At 40.2% G+C, this 23,576-nt stretch overlaps 1 protein-coding gene across 2 annotated transcripts in view; it reads left to right on the plus strand.

Moving 5' to 3' along the window:
• Window positions 1-23,576, plus strand: part of ptprk (protein tyrosine phosphatase receptor type K) — a 539,056-nt gene that overhangs the window by 418,959 nt on the left and 96,521 nt on the right. For both annotated transcript variants that reach the window (XM_067984566.1, XM_067984567.1), the window contains exon 14: window positions 10,388-10,526. In XM_067984566.1, coding sequence (XP_067840667.1) covers window positions 10,388-10,526 — 139 coding nt within the window. The remainder of the gene's footprint in view (window positions 1-10,387; window positions 10,527-23,576) is intronic.

Here is a 23,576-nt window from a genome sequence, read left to right on the forward strand (position 1 = left end):
GGGTCCAGTTCACGACGCCATTGGTCAAACACCAACCCAAACGATACAGAATTTGATTCACACTGCAAGAAAAGTGAAGAAAATCAATTTCTCTTCCGTTGGACTTCAGGAAAAGTAAAGCCACTTGCGGGGGACAACATGTTTTTCTCCATTGTGGGAGACGAGACATTATTATTCTTCTCAGTGACAAAGAAAGGGAACTGAGGGGCTGCCTTGAAGGGAGGCTGTGATGAATACAACTGGGAAGAGGTCAATTGATGCCAGAGGGGAAACATTTTTAAATGGCACAATATCTGAACGATTTCCCATTTCTCTTTCCCATTGGATTGAGGTCATTTTTGACTGAATCGGGAGGTTGAATGAATAATTTTTTTTAAAGTTGCACATTAAGATGTGGCCCTGCAATTTAAATGACACTGTACTTAAAATCCATTTTTCAAATGCAGCTCTGGATTATATTAAAAGAGTAATAATAAATTGATATGAAAAGATCAGCAGGGAAGCTGTTTTTGCTTGCAAGTAAGCCAGTATAAATTTGAAGTTAATTGCTTTAGTTCCGCAATTACCTCTGTACCTTCAAGCATATTCACAGTACAAAGGAGGCACTGTGCCTGTCCAAATCATTGGCAAATAAATCTAACACTTTACACTTAACAAAAAAATAAATGTTATGTAATGAGTCCAAAAATTATTTTAAAATATTTCAACAGTCAATTTCCATCTTCTTCAAGCTGGTTTGGTTTATAATTAACTATCGTTGCAAAGGAGCTTAAACCTGAAATTGAAACGTAGGGGCTGGTAATACAATCTGCTTCACCTTTTGTGATGCTGTGCATTGGGCACCAGTTCTTCACATTATGGGGCGCTGATCTGAAGCCTTTCTAAGCATACGATGTGCAGTATGTATCACTGCACAAACTGGAAGTGCCTATGATGGTTAGAACCAGCCTATCTGTTGTGCTTTATGCTCATTTAAGATCTCATGCACTTGTATCATGCAGGTTACAGTTACCTTGTTTGCCTGGGACTCTCAATTCATTAACTTCCCTACAGAAAGCACGCAGCAACACAAGAGTGCCCTGCATCTTTATCATCAGGCTGGATTCCCACTTCGCTAGCAGTTGCCACGATTCATTCATTTTACAGTGTTCCAACATTATTTGAAGTCATGAAGACTGGATGGACGGTTGCTGGGGGACCAGTGCTATCCACTGTAGCCATGGCTGCTTGCCCTATTGAGAAACTCAAGGACAAGAGGGAAAGATTGATGTAATGACGTGCGTGTTGCTACCAGAGAGTTGGTCAAGTGCACTATCAGCAAAAAAAAACTGAAGCAAAACTTCAGATGCGTGGACTACAGTGTTACAGTACAGTCCAGAATTATTTCAGCCCGCTACTGGTTACATAACTTTGCCTTGCAAAGGAGACTTTCCATGATGCAAGCTGTGGAAAACATGCAGCATTAACTATTCACAGAAGATGACATTGACCAAGAGTTAGAAGACTTGCCCAAACAATCAGCCAGTGATAAGTCAGTCTCTCTCGAGGAACAATTTTCAATTAACTTTGTGAACAGCCAAAGCACAAGTCATTTTCACCTGTGCTCAATGCTGCAGCCAAATAAAGCCTTGCCCCGACTGACTTGAGTCTAACTCAGGATCATTAAATGCAACGGCATTTCTCACTAATCTAACCTACCTCACGGCAAAAAAACAACTTTCAGGGCACAGTAGTGTTAATGAACCCAAATTTTATTCATCCATACAATGCCATGCAGGTGTGTTCAGTGTATTTCATCCTTGTGTTTCCCCTTTGTGACAGTGAATGATATGTGTCTTCTACTTGTGTGTTCTCTAGTGGGAGGAGGAAGTGAGGTGGATGCTGCTGGGTGTCAGAGTCTGTTTCTAGGGATGGAGATGGTCCAGTACCTGTCATGACTGGTTGCTGCTCAACTAAGATGTACTGTTACACAAAATTACCCACGCCTTAGGAGACTGAAATTAATTATTTTCACTGTAGAAAGAAAGATTAGGGGAAGATATGATGCAGGGCTTTAAAATAATGAATATTTAAATTGGACACTGTAGTGTGATGGCCAACCCCCAGTCCATGGACTGAATGCACCTAGCTTCTCCATTTTATCCAGCCTGTACAGAACAACAGTTTAGGGTGATGAGTGCTGTTAACAAAAAGCACTCACCTCTTGAAAAACTCGCTTGATGAAACAGCTAAGCTGCCGGTGGGGTGGTGGAAATATTTTAAAAATCAGATAAGCAGCGCTGCCAGCTCTCAAATCAGGAACACTGGCAGGCTAAATTGAATTCTGTCCCAGCTTTGCTGATTTCCTCTTCCAGTGGGACCTGTCTCACAAATCCATTAAACTGTAGATTCCGACAGTAAGGGGAGAGCAGAGCTGCTAGAAGTGGGAGGCTTGTGTTATCCCAGTGCACTTTTCTACCCGGTATAATTTGTCTTATGTTGTCTTCCCACCACCTCACCGACAGATTAGTTATTTCTGCAGGTTTTCCCAGAGGTGAACACTTTTTATTAATAAACCTCGCCTCACTTATCTGTGGCAATGTGCTAGGACTTGGACCGGGGAGGAGGATAGAAATTAAAGCTTGGTCAGTCCATCTTGGAGCAACTGACCGACTTCGGCTCACAAAGGCTGAGTGTGAGGAGGCCAGCACCGCTGTCCTCCAACCCTCCTTAGACGCTACCCCATGAATAGCCACCAATTGGGATACCCAAATCCCACAGAAGCCAATGGCAGCAGCTCTAGCATCCCTTTCCATTAGTCCCCAGGCCAGTGCTTTAAACCCGATGTCCTGCTTCTCATTAGCTAGCTTACCTGAGGTCCATTGCTGCTGCCACTTTCCATCCACACCTACTGAAAGAAATGGGGTAAAGGAGTAAATAGAGAAGATTAAGAATAGGAAAGCGAAAAAAGGAAAGTGCATGATGTAAAAGTGAATAGTAGCTTAGTAGTTAGTGATACCATAACGGTTACGGTACTGGACCAACAACCCAGAGGTCAAGAGTTCAAATCCTACCATGACAAGCTGTGAAATTGAATTCAATAAATCTGGTAATTTGTGAGCTAGCACCAGAAAATGACCATGAAAGCTATTGTAAAAACCCAACTGGGACACTAATGTCCTTCAGGGAAGGATACCTGCTATCCACACCCAATCTGACCTATATGTGACTCCAGTCCCACCCTACATGGTTAATTTTTAATGGACAATAAATACTAGCCTGCCGGGATCACCCACATCCAAAGGACAATTTTTTAAAAAGTAAAAGGAGCAAAGAAAAAATGTGAGGCAGAAGCAAAAGAGAGAGGCAACAGACAGTGAAGGGTTTCTTGATAGAATGTAAAATAGTTTGGGAATCGGGCATGGCGTTCACTCATCAATATTCTGTCTGACACAGGAACAGCTTTGTCAGACCTGGACCAACACAATAGCAAGAATCCAGCCCACTGCGCCAGAAGTTTGGTCAGCAGTGGAGTAGCGTACGCAAGTACAAAATTCATAACCTTTAAGATTAAAGAAAACATTTTTTTCTCATGGGATAGTAGACAGAAAAGGTAGTTGATTCGGGGTCACTTGATCCTTGTAAAAAGGGGCTGGACCAACATCTGTTGAGAAATGGGTTTGAGGGTTTGGAGAGGTGTTAACATCACTGCTTGATTTTTTTTTGTTTTAAGGGAAGGAATTTTTCCCCTTTTTAAAATAAGGGATCAATGGGTGATGGAAGGGAGTGGGAGCCCCTGATAAGATAATCATACTTCAATCTGGATGGAATAGGCTTGATGGACGAGATAGCTGTTTCTCACTCCAAACTTTATTAAATTTCCTGGAGCAATTCTAATACTTGCAGCAATGTGTGTGTGTGTCCTACCTTGCAATTCTTTTCTTTCCCTTTCCTCCATCCAAACTCTTGTCCCTGGTCTGCAGCCTCAACCCAGACCTGCTTCATCTGAATTACATTCTGGCCTCAGCCTCCTGTTCACACAGATCACTGAAATAGTTTTCTGTTAAAATACATAGGAAAGGAGATGAGTCAGTAGGCTGTCAGTTGTCTCTGACAGCTATCTCTTTCCACCCAAAGCAGGGTCACAGTGTCCTTGATGCTTTGAATATAATCCCTAAAACTGATTACACTTTCTAATGAATAAAACCGCTTGCAGCTAAAACACTTGCATTGTATAAAGAGAATATTTGATGATTTCTAAGTGTAACCTCGTTCGGCTTTAATTTAAGGATCCATTAAAGAGTGAGAAAATTGTAACGAAAAACCTAGAGTGACCTGGAAGATGATTAGTACAGGGCAATAGTTTGCCTCATGCAAATCTAGAAAATACCTTGTTGGCGTTTATCCAAACTTATGTAGGTCTGTTCTAGTATCAGAAGAGAATATATCCTCTATGTTTCAGAACAGAAACTCTAATAATTGGTCAGAATTGCACTGTGATGTGCTCTTTGTATCCCAGAAATAGCATTTTAGTGCATATGCTTAAGGCTTAGATCCAATAAAAGCTGCCCTGCTTGTGCATTAGGAAAGGATATCAGGCAGTGGCACAGATGTTACTGTTACATTTTTGTGGGAGAAGTTGGGAATTGCTAAGAATATATATAATAATGCTTCCACAAAGCTCTCATTCTAGTGTCTGTAATTGAAGTCTACTTTAATGTAATGTTTTGGTGCTAGCATGTTACCAATGTGTCAGATCTGAAAAATTTATTGTCTATTAATTTTAAGGCAAAAAATACTTCCAAACAAATTTTAAAATACATAGCACTCCTCCAGTATCTGATTTAATCGACCTGGGAGGGGGTGAGGGTAAGGGGTGGATAGAGTGAGTGTATGGCACTTACTGTAAGCAGCCATTTACAGTTTTGGCAAGATCGTTAGCATGCTTTTATCACCAGACAATGTCATGCTGTTTGCTACTGCTGGCTAACATGCACTGGGAAACTAAATATCAACAGTGATTTATTTTAGTCATCAAAACTCATTTTTATTCATGATTTAAACAGAAGAGGAATTTCTGCAGGTTCCTTCTCTTTGGTGAAAGGACAAAGAAACTAATATGTGGAGTTTATGTAATTTCAATCAGTGAGACATTATAATCTGGTGACAAAACGCTTCTAATCACTCCAGAGCAATCAATGCCTTTTTCACAGTAAGTGGAAACTTGTTTTTCTTGTGTCACTGAAAAGAAAAAATGAGAACAGTGTTCCATCTAAGTTACCTGCAGCCCAGGGTTTTCTTTCAAGGGGATTTAACAATGCTCCTCAATCTTATTTATGGGCATTTTAGTTTCACTGTATAAGTTCTACAGACTAATGCGACCACTGTTACTTTCAGAGCTGGGTTGTGTTCAAGGCTTTGACAAAATATTGAAATTTGGAGTTTAATTGGGTTCTGGGCAGAAAGATACTATAATTGCAATGATGTACAGAGTTAAAATGAATTTTCATGTGTAATTTTTCAAAACAAGTGTATTAAAATTCTCTAATTCAATATTAAATGTACTTTGGACATGTTCCTCATCAAGAAAAAAATCCAGGCTTTAATATTGATAAGGCAGCTGTAGCATCCGTTGTGTTGTGCTTTGACTTTCATGTTAAATCTGCTGCTACATTGAGGGTGGTCACTTCAATAAATTGGGAACCAAACACTAACCTATCGGTTGCAGTATTAAATGAAAATGTTTGAAATGTAATTTTAGAATTCTATTCCTCTTTATTAAGGTATTACACATGTGAAAATGAGTTGCTCTGCACCCTTTGCAGCACTCCTTGCTGGACATGTGTGAAGTGGAATGGTAACAGTAAGAGGAGATGCTTGGCTGCCCTCTACAGGATTGATTGCTTTTTTAAAATTGACTTTTGCTGATACAATTTGCAATTACAGACTTAATGACAATTTTGTTTATGGAAAATTATGGATAGCTGTGAAAATTTGTTTACATTTCAGTTTTTTTGCATTTTGTATGTCGTCATGGGACTTTATGACCGAGTGAAATGATCTGATGGACTTAATAACTGTCTCCACAACTCACTGCCGCCCTGCATGGTGCAATTCCTTATGTTACCGTGATGACCACTCATGTTTATGGAACAATGGGTAGCCATGTCACCAAAATAAAGTAGAAGTTCTTCCATCCGCGGCTGCATATCCCTGCAATACAACCATAACCACTTCAACTATATAGTTTGAAAAAGATGATATAAGTAGGGCTGCTGGTGTCTTTTTCATAACTTTCAACACTTACTTTCGCCAATTTTTTCCAGTTGCGTTGAATTTGGGTTTTTAACAGAAGTAAAACTAGAGTAAAATTGAGTGTTCAAAAACAATGGAATATATTTTCCTCTTCATAATGTGACCTCAAAGTTAGTGGAAAACATGTTAGTACAAAGCAGGAAAACCCAACTCAATCGCACTAACTTTTGTGAGTGGAGGAAAAGTAGCCCCAGTGTAAAGGATTGTTGTTTCACCTCTAATGGGATAACTAAGAATTCAGAACACAAGAAATAGGAGCAGGAGTAGGCCATCCGGCCCCTTGAGCCTGCTCTGCCATTCATCAAGATCATGGCTGATCTTCTACCTCAGTGCCATTTTCCTGCACTATCTCCATATCCCCTGATGCCTTTAATATCTAGAAATCTATCGATCTCTGTTTTGAATGTACTTAATGACTGAGCCTCCACAGCTCTCTCGGGTAGAGAATTCCAAAGATTCATCACCCTCTGAGTGAATAAATTTCTCCTCATCTCAGTCCTAAATGGCCTACCCCTTATTCTGAGATTGTGACCCCTGGTTCTAGACTCCCCAGCCAGAGGAAACATCCTCCTTGCATCTACCCTGTCGAGTCCTATAAGAATTTTGTATATTTCAATGAGACCACCTCTCATTCTTCGAAACTCTAGAGAATACAGGCCGAGTCGACCCAATCTCTCCTTATACGACAATCCCGCCATCCCAGAAATCAGTCTGGTGAACCTTCGTTGCACTCCCTCTATGGCAAGTATATCCTTCCTTAGGTAAGGAGACCAAAATTGTACACAATACTCCAGGTGCGGTCTCACCAAGGCCCTATATAAATGCATTAAGACATCTTTACTCCTGTACTCTCATCCTCTTGTAATAAAGGCCAACATACCATTTGCCTTCCTAATTGCTTGCTGCACCTGCATGTTAGCTTTCAGTGACTCATGTACAAGGACACCCAGGTCCCTTTGAACATCAACATTTCCCAATTCTCACCATTTAAAAAATACTCTACCTTTCTGTTTTTCCTACCAAAGTGGATAACTTCATATTTTTCCACATTATATTTCATCTGCCATGTTCTTGCCCACTCACTTAGCCTGTCTATATCCCCTTGAAGCCTCTTTGCATCCTCCTCACAACTCACATTCCCAATTAGCTTTGTGTCATTAGCCAACTTGGAAATATTACATTTGGTCCCCTCATCCAAATTATTGATATAGATTGTGAATAGCTGGGGCCCAAGCACTGATCCCTGCGGTACCCCACCAGTCACAGTCGGCCAAGCTGAAAAAGGCCAGTTTATTCCTACTCTGTCTTCTGTCAGTTAACCAATTCTCAATCCATGCCAGTATATTACCCGCAATTCCATGTGCTCTAACTTTGTTCAACAACCTCCTGTGTGGGACCTTATCGAAAGCCTTCTGAAAATCCAAATATTTACAGAATTTGTATCACTCATTAATTGAGTAAAATAACAACTTTATTTTGGAGAAAATATTATTCTCACAAATTTAGCACACGAAACGTAGGTATACTAAACAACTCAACCTATAGTTAAACAGTTGCTTTGTTAAAAGGAGTGTAGTATATGTTAACGTTTGTAAAGTTGTTGGAAGTATATCTGTGAGATTCTACATTTGGAAGTTCAATGTCCAAAGAATTAGGGGTGAAACTTGAAATAACCATTACACCACTGATTGGGTGAAGCAGTATTTGCATATAATCAATTCCTTTTATTAAAAAAGAAATTAAACTGGACAACTTGGCTTGACAGCTTTTCTGCACAGCTGATAAGAGCACTTGCAACAGGAGAGGTTACATTTCATGCAATATTTAATCACTCAATCTTCCCCTTTGAAAATGCAGGAGTAATTTAAACTGTTTCACTCTAAAAATTTGATGACTGTGTCCACCTTAATGGACAATTTAAATTCCTTTATTAACTAAATGGGACTTTCAATTAATGAGCTTTTTTCATACACAGTAAAATACATTGGCCCGTAAATTGCTCCGAGTGGCAAACCAGCAGTGGTCACTGAGAACCAGGAAGTGCAGTTCATAGACAAACAGCACAGACTAAAAACCCGGAAGTGCCCGATAAAGTATTATAAAATGACAGAGGGTAAGCGAAATAAAAAGAGGATAAGATTAAAAGACTGAGATGAAAGAGACAGAGGAAAAAGGTTTTAAAAAAAAAAGTTTTAATTTTTAAGTTTTTGTCTTAAATGTCCAAAAAGTATTAAAATCAGGAGTAATGAAACTCCACAATTTTAAAAGTTAATTTTTAGTGCCAGAGAGGTTGTTTGGCAGTCATTAAGACTTATCACATTGTTAAAACTTAATTTAGACTTAAAAATCTGAGAGTACCTGTTTTGTGGCGATATTAGTTAGTTTCCAGCTGGGCAGGAGAGCAAGTTGGCACTGGTCCATTGATTTTATTGATTGCAGCAGACAATGTCCCTTTAAGGCGAAGCTTTCAGATCGCTGGCAAACCAGGAAGAGCAAGTTCCGTATTTCCGCATTTGACTGCGCGTGTGTAGTCACCATAACTTTCCCTTCGATTTCGTCACTTATAATGGTGAGTGCTGTTGGGCTCACCATTATTACAGTTTGCACTGTGAGTGGAAAGAGAAGTGGATGTTTGGAACAAGAGCTATTTCTTTAATGGTGGCTCAAATTGATCACTGATGTCATTAGACTCGATCGAATGTGCTTACTGTTCTATACAAGAATATTTAAGAACTCTAAATTAGGATATGCACAATGCATTTAAAAATTATATGCTTAGTTTCACAGGGTAAACTGTATGCGTTTAAACGAAAATGTATACTTAATTCTGCATATTTGTTATAGTACAACACCCAAATAAACAAAATGAACAATTCATACAATACTTAAGTTATTGAGTTCAAGAGCAAAAAAATGTTTAAATTACTCAATGCTTGACTGTATTATAGAGTGCAGTCAATGAATTAGTCTGACCAAAAACAAAAATCATTGGAAAGCACAGATGGCTGGTCAGCATCTCAGAGTAAGATAGGTTAGCATTTCAGGTATGACCCTTTATCTCTCTGATGAGCACTTAGTCACCATATTTCTAAGCATGTAACAATTTATCATTATGGGGCAAGATATGCTATGTGTAGTGCCATTATAGATCCATTCAAACAGAATTTGTTTATCATATTGCTGTATATATTGGCCAGTGCAGTTCTTCCAAAATATCTAACCACCCCAGTGATCAAACACCTAAACCAACCCAAAGCAATAATTTTATTTGTAAATCACCACTCGAGAAAATTTTAATTGCTATATTAATTTAAACTTTGGCATGCACATCAACAAACCCATTTAATCTGTCCATCACTTACCTCAACAGAATTTAATTGAAGCTTCTATGCACAAGTACATTTTAATGCTTATTGTTTACAATCTAATGCAGTGGCAAGGTCACTTTAATCATCTTTTTTAAAGACAATTTGAAGTGTCATTTGGGATTAGCGTACAAATTTTGCTGTGAAAATAATTTTGATCAGTGCTTGAATCTGTAGTACACCCACTGGACTTTCTCGTGTATAATTAATGTTGTTAAATATCAATACTTGTGTGTTTGCCCAGTATCTTAAAATTAATAAATTAGGGTTGTAACTTTTTTTTAGAAGTTTGTTTAATATTTAGATGTCTTCTTGAGAGTGGCACTTCACTGTTTAAATTCTTGCTGCGAAAATGCATGACTCATAAACCGCCAGGTCTAAAGTTAACCAAATTGAATTATTTTCAGTATAAGTTGTACTAGGAATATTTCTACAACTGCAGTGATTTTTTACAATGGTACTGACACTAATTTTTTTCTCCAAATCATCACCCTTGTTCATGATTATTAAAATGACATTATAAAAATCATATACTTTGTACTTGCTGAATTATTAGACTAGCAGAAATTAACATGGTGAAATATAATTGTCGTATAATGTGGGATGAAATGTTTTATGAATTGCATCTGGATTTTTGAAGTGTACTGTACGAATGTGACATTAAAGATCATTTCCCTATCAGCAATAATTACATGCTTTCATGCAAATACTTCTTCTGACTAATACAGCAGCCACAACTGAAGAACCTGAGGTGGTCCCTGACCCTGTCAAGCAAACTGATCGGGTGGTGAAAATAGCTGGAATCAGTGCCGGAATTCTGGTTTTCATCCTCCTCCTCTTAGTTGTGGTAATGATCGTCAAGAGAAGGTACAAAATTACTAGCATTATAGAATGTATGCAACTATTAATTGACTTGTTACTTAAAAACTAGTAGGCAGTATTGAAACAATATAAAATACTTGAAGGATAATGTGTGCTGTAAAAAGCTTGCTTTTAAAAAAAAATTGTTTTAAATTCTAGTTATTTGATGTAAAATCAGTGTTCCACAAAAGGAAAAGTGTAAACTTTATAGTGGAATTCATATTGCTTATATATTTTATTTTAAAAATATGGGTACCACCAGTATGTAGACCTGAGAATTTTCAGTTAATCAAAGAGAGCCAGCATGAATTTGTGAAAGGTAGGTCGTGCCTGACGAACCTGATTGAATTTTTTGAAGAGGTGACTAAAGTAGTGGACAGGGGAATGTCATTGGATGTTATTTATATGGACTTCCCGAAGGCATTTGATAAGGTCCCACATAAGAGACTGTTAGCTAAGATAGAAGCCCATGGAATCGAGGGAAAAGCACAGACTTGATTAGGAAGTTGGCTGAGCGAAAGGCGACAGAGAGTAGGGATAATGGGTAAGTATTCACATTGGCAGGATGTGACTAGTGGAGTCCCGCAGGGATCTGTCTTGGGTCATCAATTATTCACTATTTATTAACAACTTAGATGAAGGCATAGAAAGTCTCATATCTAAGTTTGCCGATGACACATAGATTGGTGGCATTGTAAGCAGTGTGGATGAAAACATAAAATTACAAAGCGATATTGATAGATTAGGTGAATGGGCAAAACTGTGGCAAATGGAATTCAATGTACACAAATGTGAGGTCATCCACTTTGCATCAAAAAAGGATAGAACAGGGTACTTTCTAAATGGTAAAAAGTTAAAAACAGTGGATGTCCAAAGGGACTTAGGGGTTCAGGTACATAGATCATTGAAGTGTCATGAACAGGCGCAGAAAATAATCAATAAGGCTAATGGAATGCTGGCCTTTATATCTAGAGGACTGGACTACAAGGGGGCAGAAGTTATGCTGCAGCTATACAAAACCCTGGTTAGACGGCACCTGGAGTACTGTGAGCAGTTCTGGGCACCGCACCTTCGTAGGTGCAGCGTAGGTTTACTAGAATGATACCCGGACTTCAAGGGTTAAGTTATGAGGAGAGATTACACAAATTGGGGTTGTATTCTGTAGAGTTTAGAAGGTTAAGGGGTGATCTGATCGAAGTTTATAAGATATTAAGGGGAACGGATAGGGTGGATAGAGAGAAACTATTTCCACTGGTTGGGGATTCTAGGATAAGGGGGCACAGTCTGAAAATTAGAGCTAGACCTCTCAGGAGCACGATTAGAAAACATTTCTACACACAAAGGGTGGTAAAAGTTTGGAACTCTCTTCCGCAAACGGCAATTGATACTAGCTCAATTGCTAAATTTAAATGTGAGATAGATAGCTTTTTGGCAACCAGAGGTGTTAAGGGTTATGGGCCAAAGGCAGGTATATGGAGTTAGATCACAGATCAGCCATTATCTTATCAAATGGCAGAGCAGGCACGAGGGGCTGAATGGCCTACTCCAGTTCCTATGTTCCTATGACCCATGCCAGTTTTTTCGAGATCTAAATTATAAATGACATACTTCTGTTAAATTTTGTGGTCTCAAGTTGTGCAAATTTTTTCACCTCTTATGCATTCGGGCTTGTTTCCCAACCAACAAGAGTTTGGCTGTATTGTAAAAGGGCCAGTCATTATTCTGTGTGAAAACTTAAGGAGTAATTTCTTGACTTCCTGCTGTTGCTGGGGAGCCCTGCCTTGAAATTTGGGTGTGCAGGATGCATAATTTTCCAACCATTCAAATTAATTGAATTTCTGATATGCCCTTCCAGTGGGTATAGCTCCCTATCAGGAGTGCACAGTTAGAAAATGAGCCCTTTAGTTCTTTGAAAGTCAGACATTTATATGAAGTCTGAAAGGGAACACAACTTATACATTCATCTGTAGTAGAGATGTCCAAATCTTTTGCCTTTATGGATTGCATAAATGTTGTGAGGAAGGGACAGAATTTCCGGCAAATTAGATGATTTAATTAATTAGATAAAATAGGGTTTATAGAAAAGGACATGGACCACTCTAAAGTAAAAATACTCAATTGGAAGAGAGCTAATTTCAGTGGGATGAGAACAGATCTGGCCCGGATAAATTGGAATCAAAGATTGGCAGGCAAAACTGTAATTGAACAATGAGCAGCCTTTAAGCAGGAGATGGTTCAGGTACAGACTAGATACATTCCCAAGTGGGAGAAAGGTAGGGAACTAAAGCCAGAGCTCCCTGGATGACAAAAGAGATAGTGAGTAAGATGAAGTAGCAAAAAGGGGCATATAACAGATGTCAGGTTGATAACATAAGTGAGAACCAGGCTGAATATAGAAAGTTCAGAGGGGAAGTGAAAAACTAAATAAGAGGGGCAAATAGAGTGTATGAGAATAGATTGGCGGCAAACATAAAAGGGAATCCAAAAGTCTTGTCGGCATGTAAACAGTTAGTAAGAGGAGGGGTGGGGCCGATCAGGGACCAAAAAGGAGATCTACTCATGGAGGCAGTGGCCATGGCCTAGGTACTAACTGAGTACTTTGCATTGTTCTGTACCAAGGAGAAGATGCTGCCAGAGTCACAGTAAAGGAAGATGTAGTTGAGATACTGGATGGGCTAAAAATTGATAAAAAGGAGGTACTAGAAAAGCTAGCTGTACTTAAAAGAGATAAGTCACCCGGTCCAGACGGGATGCATCCTAGGTTGCTGAGAGAAGTAAGGGTGGAAATTGCGGAGGTACTGGCCATAATCTTCCAAACCTCCTTAGATACAGGGGTGGTGCCAGAGGACTGGAGAATTGCAAATGTTACACCCTTGTTCAAAGAAGGGTGTAAGGATAAACCCAGCAACTACAGCCAGTCAGTTTAACCTCGATGGTGGGGAAACTTTAAGAAACAATAATCTGGGACAGAATTGGCAGTCACTTGGCCAAGTGTGCATTGATTAGGGAAAGCCAGCACAAATTTGTTAAAGGCAAATCGTGTTTAACTGACTTGATAGAGTTTTTTGATGAGGTAACAGAGAAAGTTGATGAGTGCAGTGCAGTTGATGTGGTGTATATGGACTTTCAAAAGTCATTTGATAGAGTGCCGCATGATAGGCTTGTCATCAAGATTGAAACCCATGGAATAAGGGGGGGCAGTAGCAACATGGATACAAAATTGGCGAAGTAACAGGAAGCAGAGAGTAGTGGTGAACAGTTGTTTTTCGGACTGGAGGGAAGTGTACAGTGGTGTTCCCCAGGGGTTGGTACTCGGACCACTGCTTTTTTTGGTATATATTAATGACTTGGACTTGGGTGTACAGGACACAATTTCTAAATTTGCAGATGACACAAAACTTGAAAGTGTAGTGAACAGTGAGAAGGGTAGTGATAGACTTCAAGAGGATATAGACAGACTGGTGAAATGGGCAGACACGTGGCAGATGAAATTTAACACAGAAAAGTGTGATATACATTTCGGTAGGAAGAACAAGGAGAAGCAATATAAACTAGAGGGAACAATTCTAAAAGGGGTTCAGGAACAGAGAGATTTGAGGGTATATGTACACAAATCATTGAAGGTGGCAGGGCAGGTTGAGAAAGCAGTTAAAAAAGCATGCGGGATCCTGGGCTTTATAAATAGAGGCATAGAGTACAAAAGCAAGGAAGTCTTGATTACCCTTAATAAAACACTGGTTCAACCACAACTGGAGTATTCTGCCCACCACACTTTAGGAAAGAAGTGAAGGCCTTAGAGGGGGTGCAGAAGAGATTTACTCGAATGATTCCAGGACTTTAGTTACATGGGTAGACTGAAGAAGCTGGGGTTGTTCTCCTTGGAACAGAAAAGGTTGAGAGGAGACTTGATAGAGGTATTTAAAATCATGAAGGGTCTAAACAGAATAGAAAGAGAAACTGTTCCCGTTGGCAGAAGGGTCAAGAACCAGAGGACATAGATTTATGTTGATTGGCGAAAGAACAAACGGTGACATGAGGAACAACTTTTTTATGCAGCGAGTGATTATGATCTGGAATGCACTGGCAGGGCGGGTGGTGGAGGCAGATTCAGTCGTGGCTATCAAAAGGGAACAGGATAAGTACTTGAAAGGATAAAACTTTCTGGGCTACAGGTATAGAGCTGGGGAGTGGGACTAGCTGGATTGCTCTTGCAAAGAGCCAGCGCGGATTCGATGGGCTGAATGGCCTCCTTCCGTGCTGTAACCTTTCTATGATTCTAAAACCAATGTTTTTGAAGTTAACAGAAAGGATAAAGAAGTAGAGATGCTGGATTGATTTACGAACTGGGGGTGTGGCAGAATGACGAGTGTGGGAGGAAGCTTCATCAAGAGGACAGCGGAAGAGGAGTGGTATAAGTAATGGTAGGGAACAGAGAAGCTAAAGTGTGGGAGCAGAGTGTAGGACATAGTTTGGGGAGGCAGGAAACAGATCAGAAATGGTTGTAGGGAGCAGGTTGCAAAGTGGTGAGAGATAACACAGGAACCAGGAGAGGTGGAATGGGTGTGGGCCTAAAGTGAATGCAGAACAGGGCATAAAGAGGGTACAAAGATTTTTAATTTTTTTTAAGTATTGTAGTAGTGGTTGGGGAGATGAATTTTTAAAGTCAAAATATTAATTTGATGTACTTGAGGCCATGTTTCCTGACTGACAGCAGGGTAGAAGGATTGCAAGCATGAGTTGTAGGGCCAGAAGCAAAGGGTAGCTGGTGTCAGGTGTGAAGTGGGACTTGGAGGAAAAAAAAGGACAGCCAGATTCCAGAGAGGAGCAGGACCATACAATTTTTAAATGTATAAGGGCTGAAAATGTACACATTTGCTCTGCCACTTGAACTGCTGTCGGACAAATCATGCTCCACAGGTGAACTGAGAGTCTGATCCTGCCAGAGTTTCTGGGATCAGGCAATTTACATATGGGGACTATTAAAGGGAAGTATCACAACAGAGTGATAAAAACTTTAGGAAAAGTTCAGAATGCATCTCAGCCCCTTAGCAACCTATGCCAAGATTGACTGGAAAGTGGATTAACTGGCAGGTAGAAACAAGGGGATAGAAAATCAAAGGTGCAGCATGAGTCTGCGGGTCATTGATGGAGCAGTTGAACTACAGTCTGATGGTTGCTGAAGTGCAGTTTTGTGAAGACGATTCCATTCCATGACGTCATCTACATAGATCAGCATTGCACCCATGTCTGCAAGAAAGTGGAGTCAAGTTTCAGTTTGCAGCTGCCCTTTACTATCAGTGGATGTCCCAACCCTAAGCTGCACGAGCCCTTGTAGCAGATCGTACAGCTTTGCATCTGGTGCAGACCTTGAGTACAATTTCCCACAGTGGTTGCCAGATTAGTTTGCCAGAGCCTGTGGACATGGTCATTAAAATTTTGCCAACTGTGGCCAATCGAGCTGTGGTGGCTGTTGATCATCCTGGCATGCTTTCTTTCAGGCAGTGCCACTAAAAGCGCAACATATTGGGAATTGTCTGTTTCTGGAAAAGCAACCAATATACAGTTAATCAGGCATTCGTATATCTTAATGTTGCCATCTTAGTGGCGCCTTCAGGTTTGTTGTCCTAGCTTCTTCTGGGAACAGCAGGCTCCATGTACACTAATCATCTGCCAAAGCAAGATATGTTTGCCACATTATGTATACTGGCAGGTGGGCACAGAGCAACTATCCTGCAGCCTGGCATCCTTTCCTTGGTGGTACTCCTTTTCTTCCAAACACCTCAGATAGGGATAATACCATTAGGAAACTCATTGGTGCCAATATTGGCCCAGGCACAAAAACAAATTTTTATAACAAAGGCCCATGAGAACTCAAGAAAAAAATCAGAATCTGTCCAGCAATGCATCTTTTTGTGTTATTATGCTCTTTAAATCAATTGCCACCTGTGTCTTCATTCCCATTGTCAGTCAAACGGCCTTTTGTTCCCATCTCCAATATTTTTATAACAAATGATAGTGTACAAGGAAAATGAGAAAAAAAACACAATTTTTGTTTAATGTCCCAATGATTTTTCTCCTGGATTGCTCACACCAATGTCCAGGACGTTAATCTTTAATTCCTAGAGACTTCAGGACTATCCTGGAGGGTTGGCAACTCTTGTCCCAGACAAAGTCAATAATACCTGTTCTGATGAAAGGTTACAAACCCCAAAACATCATAACCTTTCATTTCTCTTTACAGATGTTGACTGAATTGCTGTGTATTTTATTTCAGATTCCCAACATTTGCATTTTTTCTTTTTCATTAATGTCTCATGTATGTATTTATTTTTTTTAAAATCATAAATATAGTATTAATGTGTACATATGGCAAATGTGATCTCCTGGACTGGTCTGGGGGGTGGGGATGGGGGTAGGAGAGGAATCTCCCAGATATTTTTCCCCCTTGTCCCTGGTTTATTTTTCAGTTTTTTGCTTCTTCCAGGAGGTTACATGACTGCTGGTGGGCAGGAAATGTCTTGTCATGATGCGGTAGGCATCATTAGTGTGGGGTAGGCTTCATGGACCAGCTGGTCATATTGTTCGTATGTTGTAAATATAAAGGATTTCCTTTTTTTTATGTTAATCAACTATAGGATCTTCCACATGAATTTTTGGAAAATAATATACTACTGTTGTAAATAGGAACATAGGAAAGTACAGGACCCGAAAAGACTTCATTCCACCTGGCCAGTTCCAAAAACTAATACCTCTTAATCGCTCACTCTCTCAAATACCTAGGTAATAATCCATTCAATCTGCATTCACTGCCTCCCTTAGTAGTCCGTTCCACATGTTCACCATCACCTGCATCAAGTAGTTAAAACTAAACTGTGCACTTTCCCTCTTCTAAGCTTGAGATCAGGTTCTAGAGTACGTGGCAAACACATAATCAGGATCCCGTGATTTTACAAGTGCACGAATATGTGCACAAATCTTTGAAGGTGGCAGGACAGGTTGAGAAAGTGGTTTAAAAAAGCATACAGGATCCTGGGTTTTATAAATAGAGGCATAGAGTACAAAAGCAAGGAGGTTATATTGAACCTTTATAAAACACTGGTTCGGCCACAACTGGAGTATTGTGTCCAATTCTAGGCACCGCACTTTAGGAAGGATGTGAAGGCCTTAGGGAGGGTGCAGAAAAGATTTACTAGAATGGTTCCAAGGATGAGGGACTTCAGTCACATGGATAGACTGAAGAAGCTCGGGTTGTTCTTCTTAGAGCAGAGAAGGTTAAGAGGAGATTTGATAGAAATGTTCAAAATCATGAAGCGTTTAGATAAAGTAAATAGAGAAACTGTTCCCATTGGCGGAAGGGCTGAGAACCAGAGGACACAGATTTAAGGTGATCGGCAAAAGAACCAAAGGCAACATGATGAAAACCTTTTTTACGCAGTGAGTAATTATGATCTTGAATGCGCTGCCTGAAAGGGTGGTGGAAGCAGATTCAGTCGTGGCTTTCAAAAAGGAATTGGATAAATATTTGAAGGGAAAAAATCTGCAGGGCTGCGGGGAAAGAGCGGGGGAATGGGACTAACTGGATTGCTCTTACAAAGAGCCGGCATGGGCTCGATGGGCCGAATGGCCGCCTCCTGTGCTATATCCTTTCTATGATTCTAGGTCTCTGTCAATCTTGAAAATATTATGGGGATTCAATTTATTACATCTCCCTTAAATTTTCTGTCCTCCAGAGTAAACAATTCAACCTCTTTTAAATTAGCTTATGTCTTTTTCTGAAATATCTGGATAGCCTTGCTGTATTACAGTAATGAAGATTGTACACGGTACCCCAGGTGTGTCTGTAAAGGTGCCTTATACATGCTCATTCTCACTTGGGATTTGTGCTCCATGCCTCTGCTGTACATCCCAAGATCCAGTTAGTTCTCCTTACTGTTGCCACACACTTCGCTATTGGCTTCAGTGAGCTATCCACCAATTCTCCCACGTCCCTTCCCTCTCTTTTGTCCTGTATTTTGGAGTCATTTAGTGTATATTCAGTTATCTATTTTATGGGTTTAGTCTTCAATCAAAAAGGCCACAAGGTGTTTTGTTTCAAAGTATTATAGCTTTATTAAGAAGCTATAATAAGTAACAAAGGTGTTAAATGCAAAAGTACAATTAAACATACTAATAAGATGAATACAACCTGACAAAGTTTATCACTGTACACGGCCTCGAAGTGCACTTTCGAAGATCCTTTATCAGTTGAGATTTCCAGCCTCGCTCTGAGAATGTTCTAATCAATACGAAGATGTACTCATGTTATCTTATATATGTTTTTAGACACGTTAGCTCTATATGGGCCTCCCATCAATCATCCCCTCTGTCTCATGGGGCTGCCTACTCCCTTATATGCAAAACATCTAATTTTACCACCTCCCTCATGATTAGTTGCCTCCAAGTTATCAAGAAATCATATTTTTTACCCAAAGCATCTCGCACTCTTACCAAAGTATGGATAACTGCCTTTACCCATCTTAGGAGATGAGAATGACACCAGATGCTCATTACTCAAAGGGGCCCTCTCTGCACAAGGTCATAAAAAGCTTTTTTTGGATGAACAGAAAGCTATTCTTCACATGGAGAACTAACATAATGCCTTTCCCTAACGAGGTTAGCAATATTATAGAAGGCTTATGTAATGATTTTCTTACACTTGGTCTCGTTGCCTTGGATTTGTCCACATTAAAAGTAATTTGCCTCTTTGCATTTGGAACGCAACCCAAAAGGCTGGTGAAAATTCCTGGAATAAATTTGATTTATTAGATCAGCAGTAAACTAGTGGCTCTAATTAATTCATTCTAAACTTACTGGATCACAGAATGCAATCTGCAAAACACTGGTTTAAAAAAAATCCTGGAATGCCAGGTTATAAAAATGGAATTTGACTCTTTCGCTTCCCTATTGTTTAAACCCCCATCCCTATTTGGTATAAATTGCAGAGTTTGTTTCTGTGCCCAGCTCCACATCACTTAGGTATACTGCAAACAGCAATGACCCAAGCTTTGATTCCTGTGGCAGCCTTCAAATCGCCCTTTGTCATGTTGACGCTGCAACATTTTCAACTACCCTTTGCTTGCTCTAGTTTAGTCAATTTTCTATCCATCTCAGAAGCTTGCCTCCTATTCCACTATTTCTTGTGAAGTAATTACTTATGTGACATGGCATCAAAATCCTCATTGAAATCTAAATATGTCGCATCCACAGAATTTCCATTGTCAACAACCCCCATCAATTCCTCAAAGAATTTCAGTAGATTTGATGGGCAAGATCTCCCTCCCAGAAATCTATAGTGACTCCCTTTTATCACAGCATTTCCACATCGATGTTTTATTATCTCCATCTTCCAGGACACCTCTTAATATTTTACCCACAATGTGGAGATGCCGGTGATGGACTGGGGTTGACAATTGTAAACAATTTTACAACACCAAGTTATAGTCCAACAAATTTATTTTAAATTCCACAATGGAATTCACCTGAGGAAGGAGGAAGCCTCCGAAAGCTTGTGGAATTTAAAATAAATTTGTTGGACTATAACTTGGTGTTGTAAAATTGTTTACAATATTTTACGCACAGCAGATGTGAGGCTCACTAAATTGTAAGGTTGGGCTTCCATGCCCCCTTTTAAAGATTAGTTAGATTATTTTCCCATTTCTAATGATTCGCTAAAGATAGTGTCAAGGGTGTAACTAATTACACTAGCCACTTCTTTTAAGTTCTTTAAGTCCATTCAAGCCTGCTGTTTTGTCTTCCTTTGATTTCCTCAGCCTATCAGTGGCAATCTTATTTCACATTTCTCTTCCTTTTAGTACATTTTCTGTACCTTCAGAAATTCAACTTCTGTGGTTGGGAAACTGCCCGTGATCTGCCCTGCAAACAAGAAATGTAGAATTTGCTATCCCTTGGTCACTTGATATCATGTCATCTTTGTAATCTTTCAATGATCACACTATTTCCTTTTAACATGTTTGCCAATATATTTCTAGAAATGCTTAACAATTCTGTTAATATTACCAACCGCCTAACCTTTCTTTCTATTTTAACTATCCTCATAGTTTCTTAACCTCCTTTACCTTATTTTTTTTTTTATTCGTTCATGGGATGTGGGCGTCGCTGGCGAGGCCAGCATTTATTGCCCACCATATGCCCTGTAGTTTAATATTCAGGAACAATCATCTTTTTGCCCTTATTCCTCATATTATGTAGATTGTTGCCCGCACCTGTCTTTTTGCCTCTGTCACCCTCCTAGCTCATGGTAAGTATCTGTTCTGCATGCTATGTCTAGTATTTCTAAACATCCACTTTTATTCTATTCTTTTCCCTTCTAGTAATGCGGCCCAGTCATCTTTTTTCCATTGTCTTAATTCTCTGTCGGCGCTTACATTCCATGCACAGAGACTGCATTACTCTACTTGTCCTACTGTAAGAGACATCTCTTTGGACATGAAATACCCATTGGTGTTCCTAATACATTTACCAATAGGAGCTCTCTATTGTCGATAAAACCAGGATTTTGTATAACAAATGTATAATATATGCAGTGTGATTCGAATAACAGAGTACATTGCTGCAGAAGACAAAATTGTATTGCTCTGCAGATGTGTAGTAGTGTAGTATTTGTGCCACAAAGGAATTGTGTTTTTAAAAAATATTTAATCACGCAACATTGTAAATTATTTCATAAAAGTGGTTTATGCAAGCCATCTTTACATGTTGGACTTGTAATTTGTGTTCCAGTGTCTATTAGCGTTTATTGTTGCATGAGTTACTTGTCGTTCTATTTTACATAAAGTAGATTCTTACAATAAGTGCAAAATATTTTAACCCAAACATGGAATTCAGATCATGTTGATGATGGACTTTCACTGAACTCTTTGATAGCACCTGAACCTCTTGATTGTGTTGTAATTCCCTCCCCATATCATTTTTCATATAAAATGTGGAAATTTCTTGATGTATCCACTTTACCAATATTAATTTCATTGAATATTACACTAAAAGATTTATGTTGACAATCCAAATGAGTTTTATAGTTTTCAAGCATAGAATCCTACAATTTAGAGCACAGAAGGAAGCCATTCGACCCATTCTCTCTGTGTCAACTGGACTTTTCTACTCAAATCCCATTTTCTTGCCCATTATTTCTATCCTCTTGTATTTGTCCTAGCCAGATGGTTATCCAATTCCCGTGAGTGGCTGCCTCAATAAGCACTTATAGTATAAAGCATTCCATGTTTTAATAACCCTCTGTGTGGAGAAAAATGTCTTTTAACTCAGCCCCCCCCCCTCCCCCTCCCAACCCCTTTCTTGTGACAATCTTGAGCTTCTGCCTCCTTGTTACCAAACTACCAATTAGTGGAAACAATCATTCATTATTTCTCCACTCAAAATCATCAAAATGATGAAAACGTTCATTGGCATCCTCCCTTAACCTTCTCTATTCCAGTTAAAAGGGCTGAGTGCACTGGATACAGCAAAGGCTATGGGCCCCGACAACATCCCGACTGTAGTGCTGAAGACTTGTGCTCCAGAGCTAGCCACGCCTCTAGCCAAACTGTTCCAACACTGGCATCTACCCGACTATGAGGAAAATTGCCCAGGTATGTCCTGTCCACAAAAAGCAGGACGAATCAAATCCAATCCGGCCAATTACCGCCCCATCAGTCTACTTTCAATCATCGGCAAAGTGATGGACGGTGTCATCGACAGTGCTATCAAGCGGCACTTACTCACCAATAACCTGCTCACCGATGCTCAGTTTGGGTTCCGCCAGGACCACTCGGCTCCAGACCTCATTACAGCCTTGGTCCAAACATGGACCGAAGAGCTGAGTTCCAGAGGTGAGGTGAGAGTGACTGCCCTTGACATCAAGGCAGCATTTGACCGAGTGTGGCACCAAGGAGCCCTAGTAAAATTGAAGTCAATGGGAATCAGGGGGAAGACTCTCCAGTGGCTGGAGTCATACCTAACACAAAGGAAGATGGTAGTGGTTGTTGGAGGCCAATCATCTCAGCCCCAGGACATTGCTGCAGGAGTTCCTCAGGGCAGTGTCCTCGGCCCAACCATCTTCAGCTGCTTCATCAACGACCTTCCCTCCAACATAAGTTCAGAAATGGGGATGTTCGCTGATGATTGCAGTGTTCAGTTCCATTCACAACCCCTCAGATAATGAAGCAATCCGTGCCCGCATGCAGCAAGACCTGGACAACATCCAGCTTGGACTGATAAGTGGCAAGTAATATTCGTGCCAGACAAGTGCCAGGCAATGACCATCTCCAACAAGAGAGAATCTAACCACTTCCCCTTGACATTCAACAGCATTACCATCGCTGAATCCCCCACCATCAACATCCTGGGGGTTACCATTGACCAGAAACTTAACTGGACCAGCCTCTTAAATACTGTGGCTACAAGAGCAGGTCAGAGGCTGGGTATTCTGCAGCGAGTGACTCACCTCCTGACTCCCCAAAGCCTTTCCACCATCTACAAGGCACAAGTCAGGAGTGTGATGGAATACTCTCCACTTTCTTGGATGAGTGCAGCTCCAACAACACTCAAGAAGCTCAACACCATCCATGACAAAGCAGCCCGCTTGATTGGCACCCCATCTACCACCCTAAACATTCACTCCCTCCATCAATGGCACACAGTGGCTGCAGTGTTTACCACCCACAGATTGCACTGCAGCACCTCCCAAACCCACAACCTCTACCACCTAGAAGGACAAGAGCAGCAGGTACATGGGAACAACACCACCTGCACGTTCCCCTCCAAGTCACACACCATCCCGACTTGGAAATATATCGCCGTTCCTTCATCGTCGCTGGGTCAAAATCCTGGAACTCCCTACCTAACAGCATTGTGGGAGAACCTTTAGCACACGGACTGCAGCAGTTCAAGAAGGCGGCTCACCCCCACCTTCTCAAGGGCAATTAGGGATGGGCAATAAATGCTGGCCTTGCCAGAGACGCCCACATCCCATGAACGAATTTTTTAAAAGCCCAGTTTTTTGAC

Source organism: Heptranchias perlo, chromosome 5 (genome assembly GCF_035084215.1).
Source record: "Heptranchias perlo isolate sHepPer1 chromosome 5, sHepPer1.hap1, whole genome shotgun sequence".
Lineage (NCBI taxonomy): Eukaryota > Metazoa > Chordata > Chondrichthyes > Hexanchiformes > Hexanchidae > Heptranchias > Heptranchias perlo.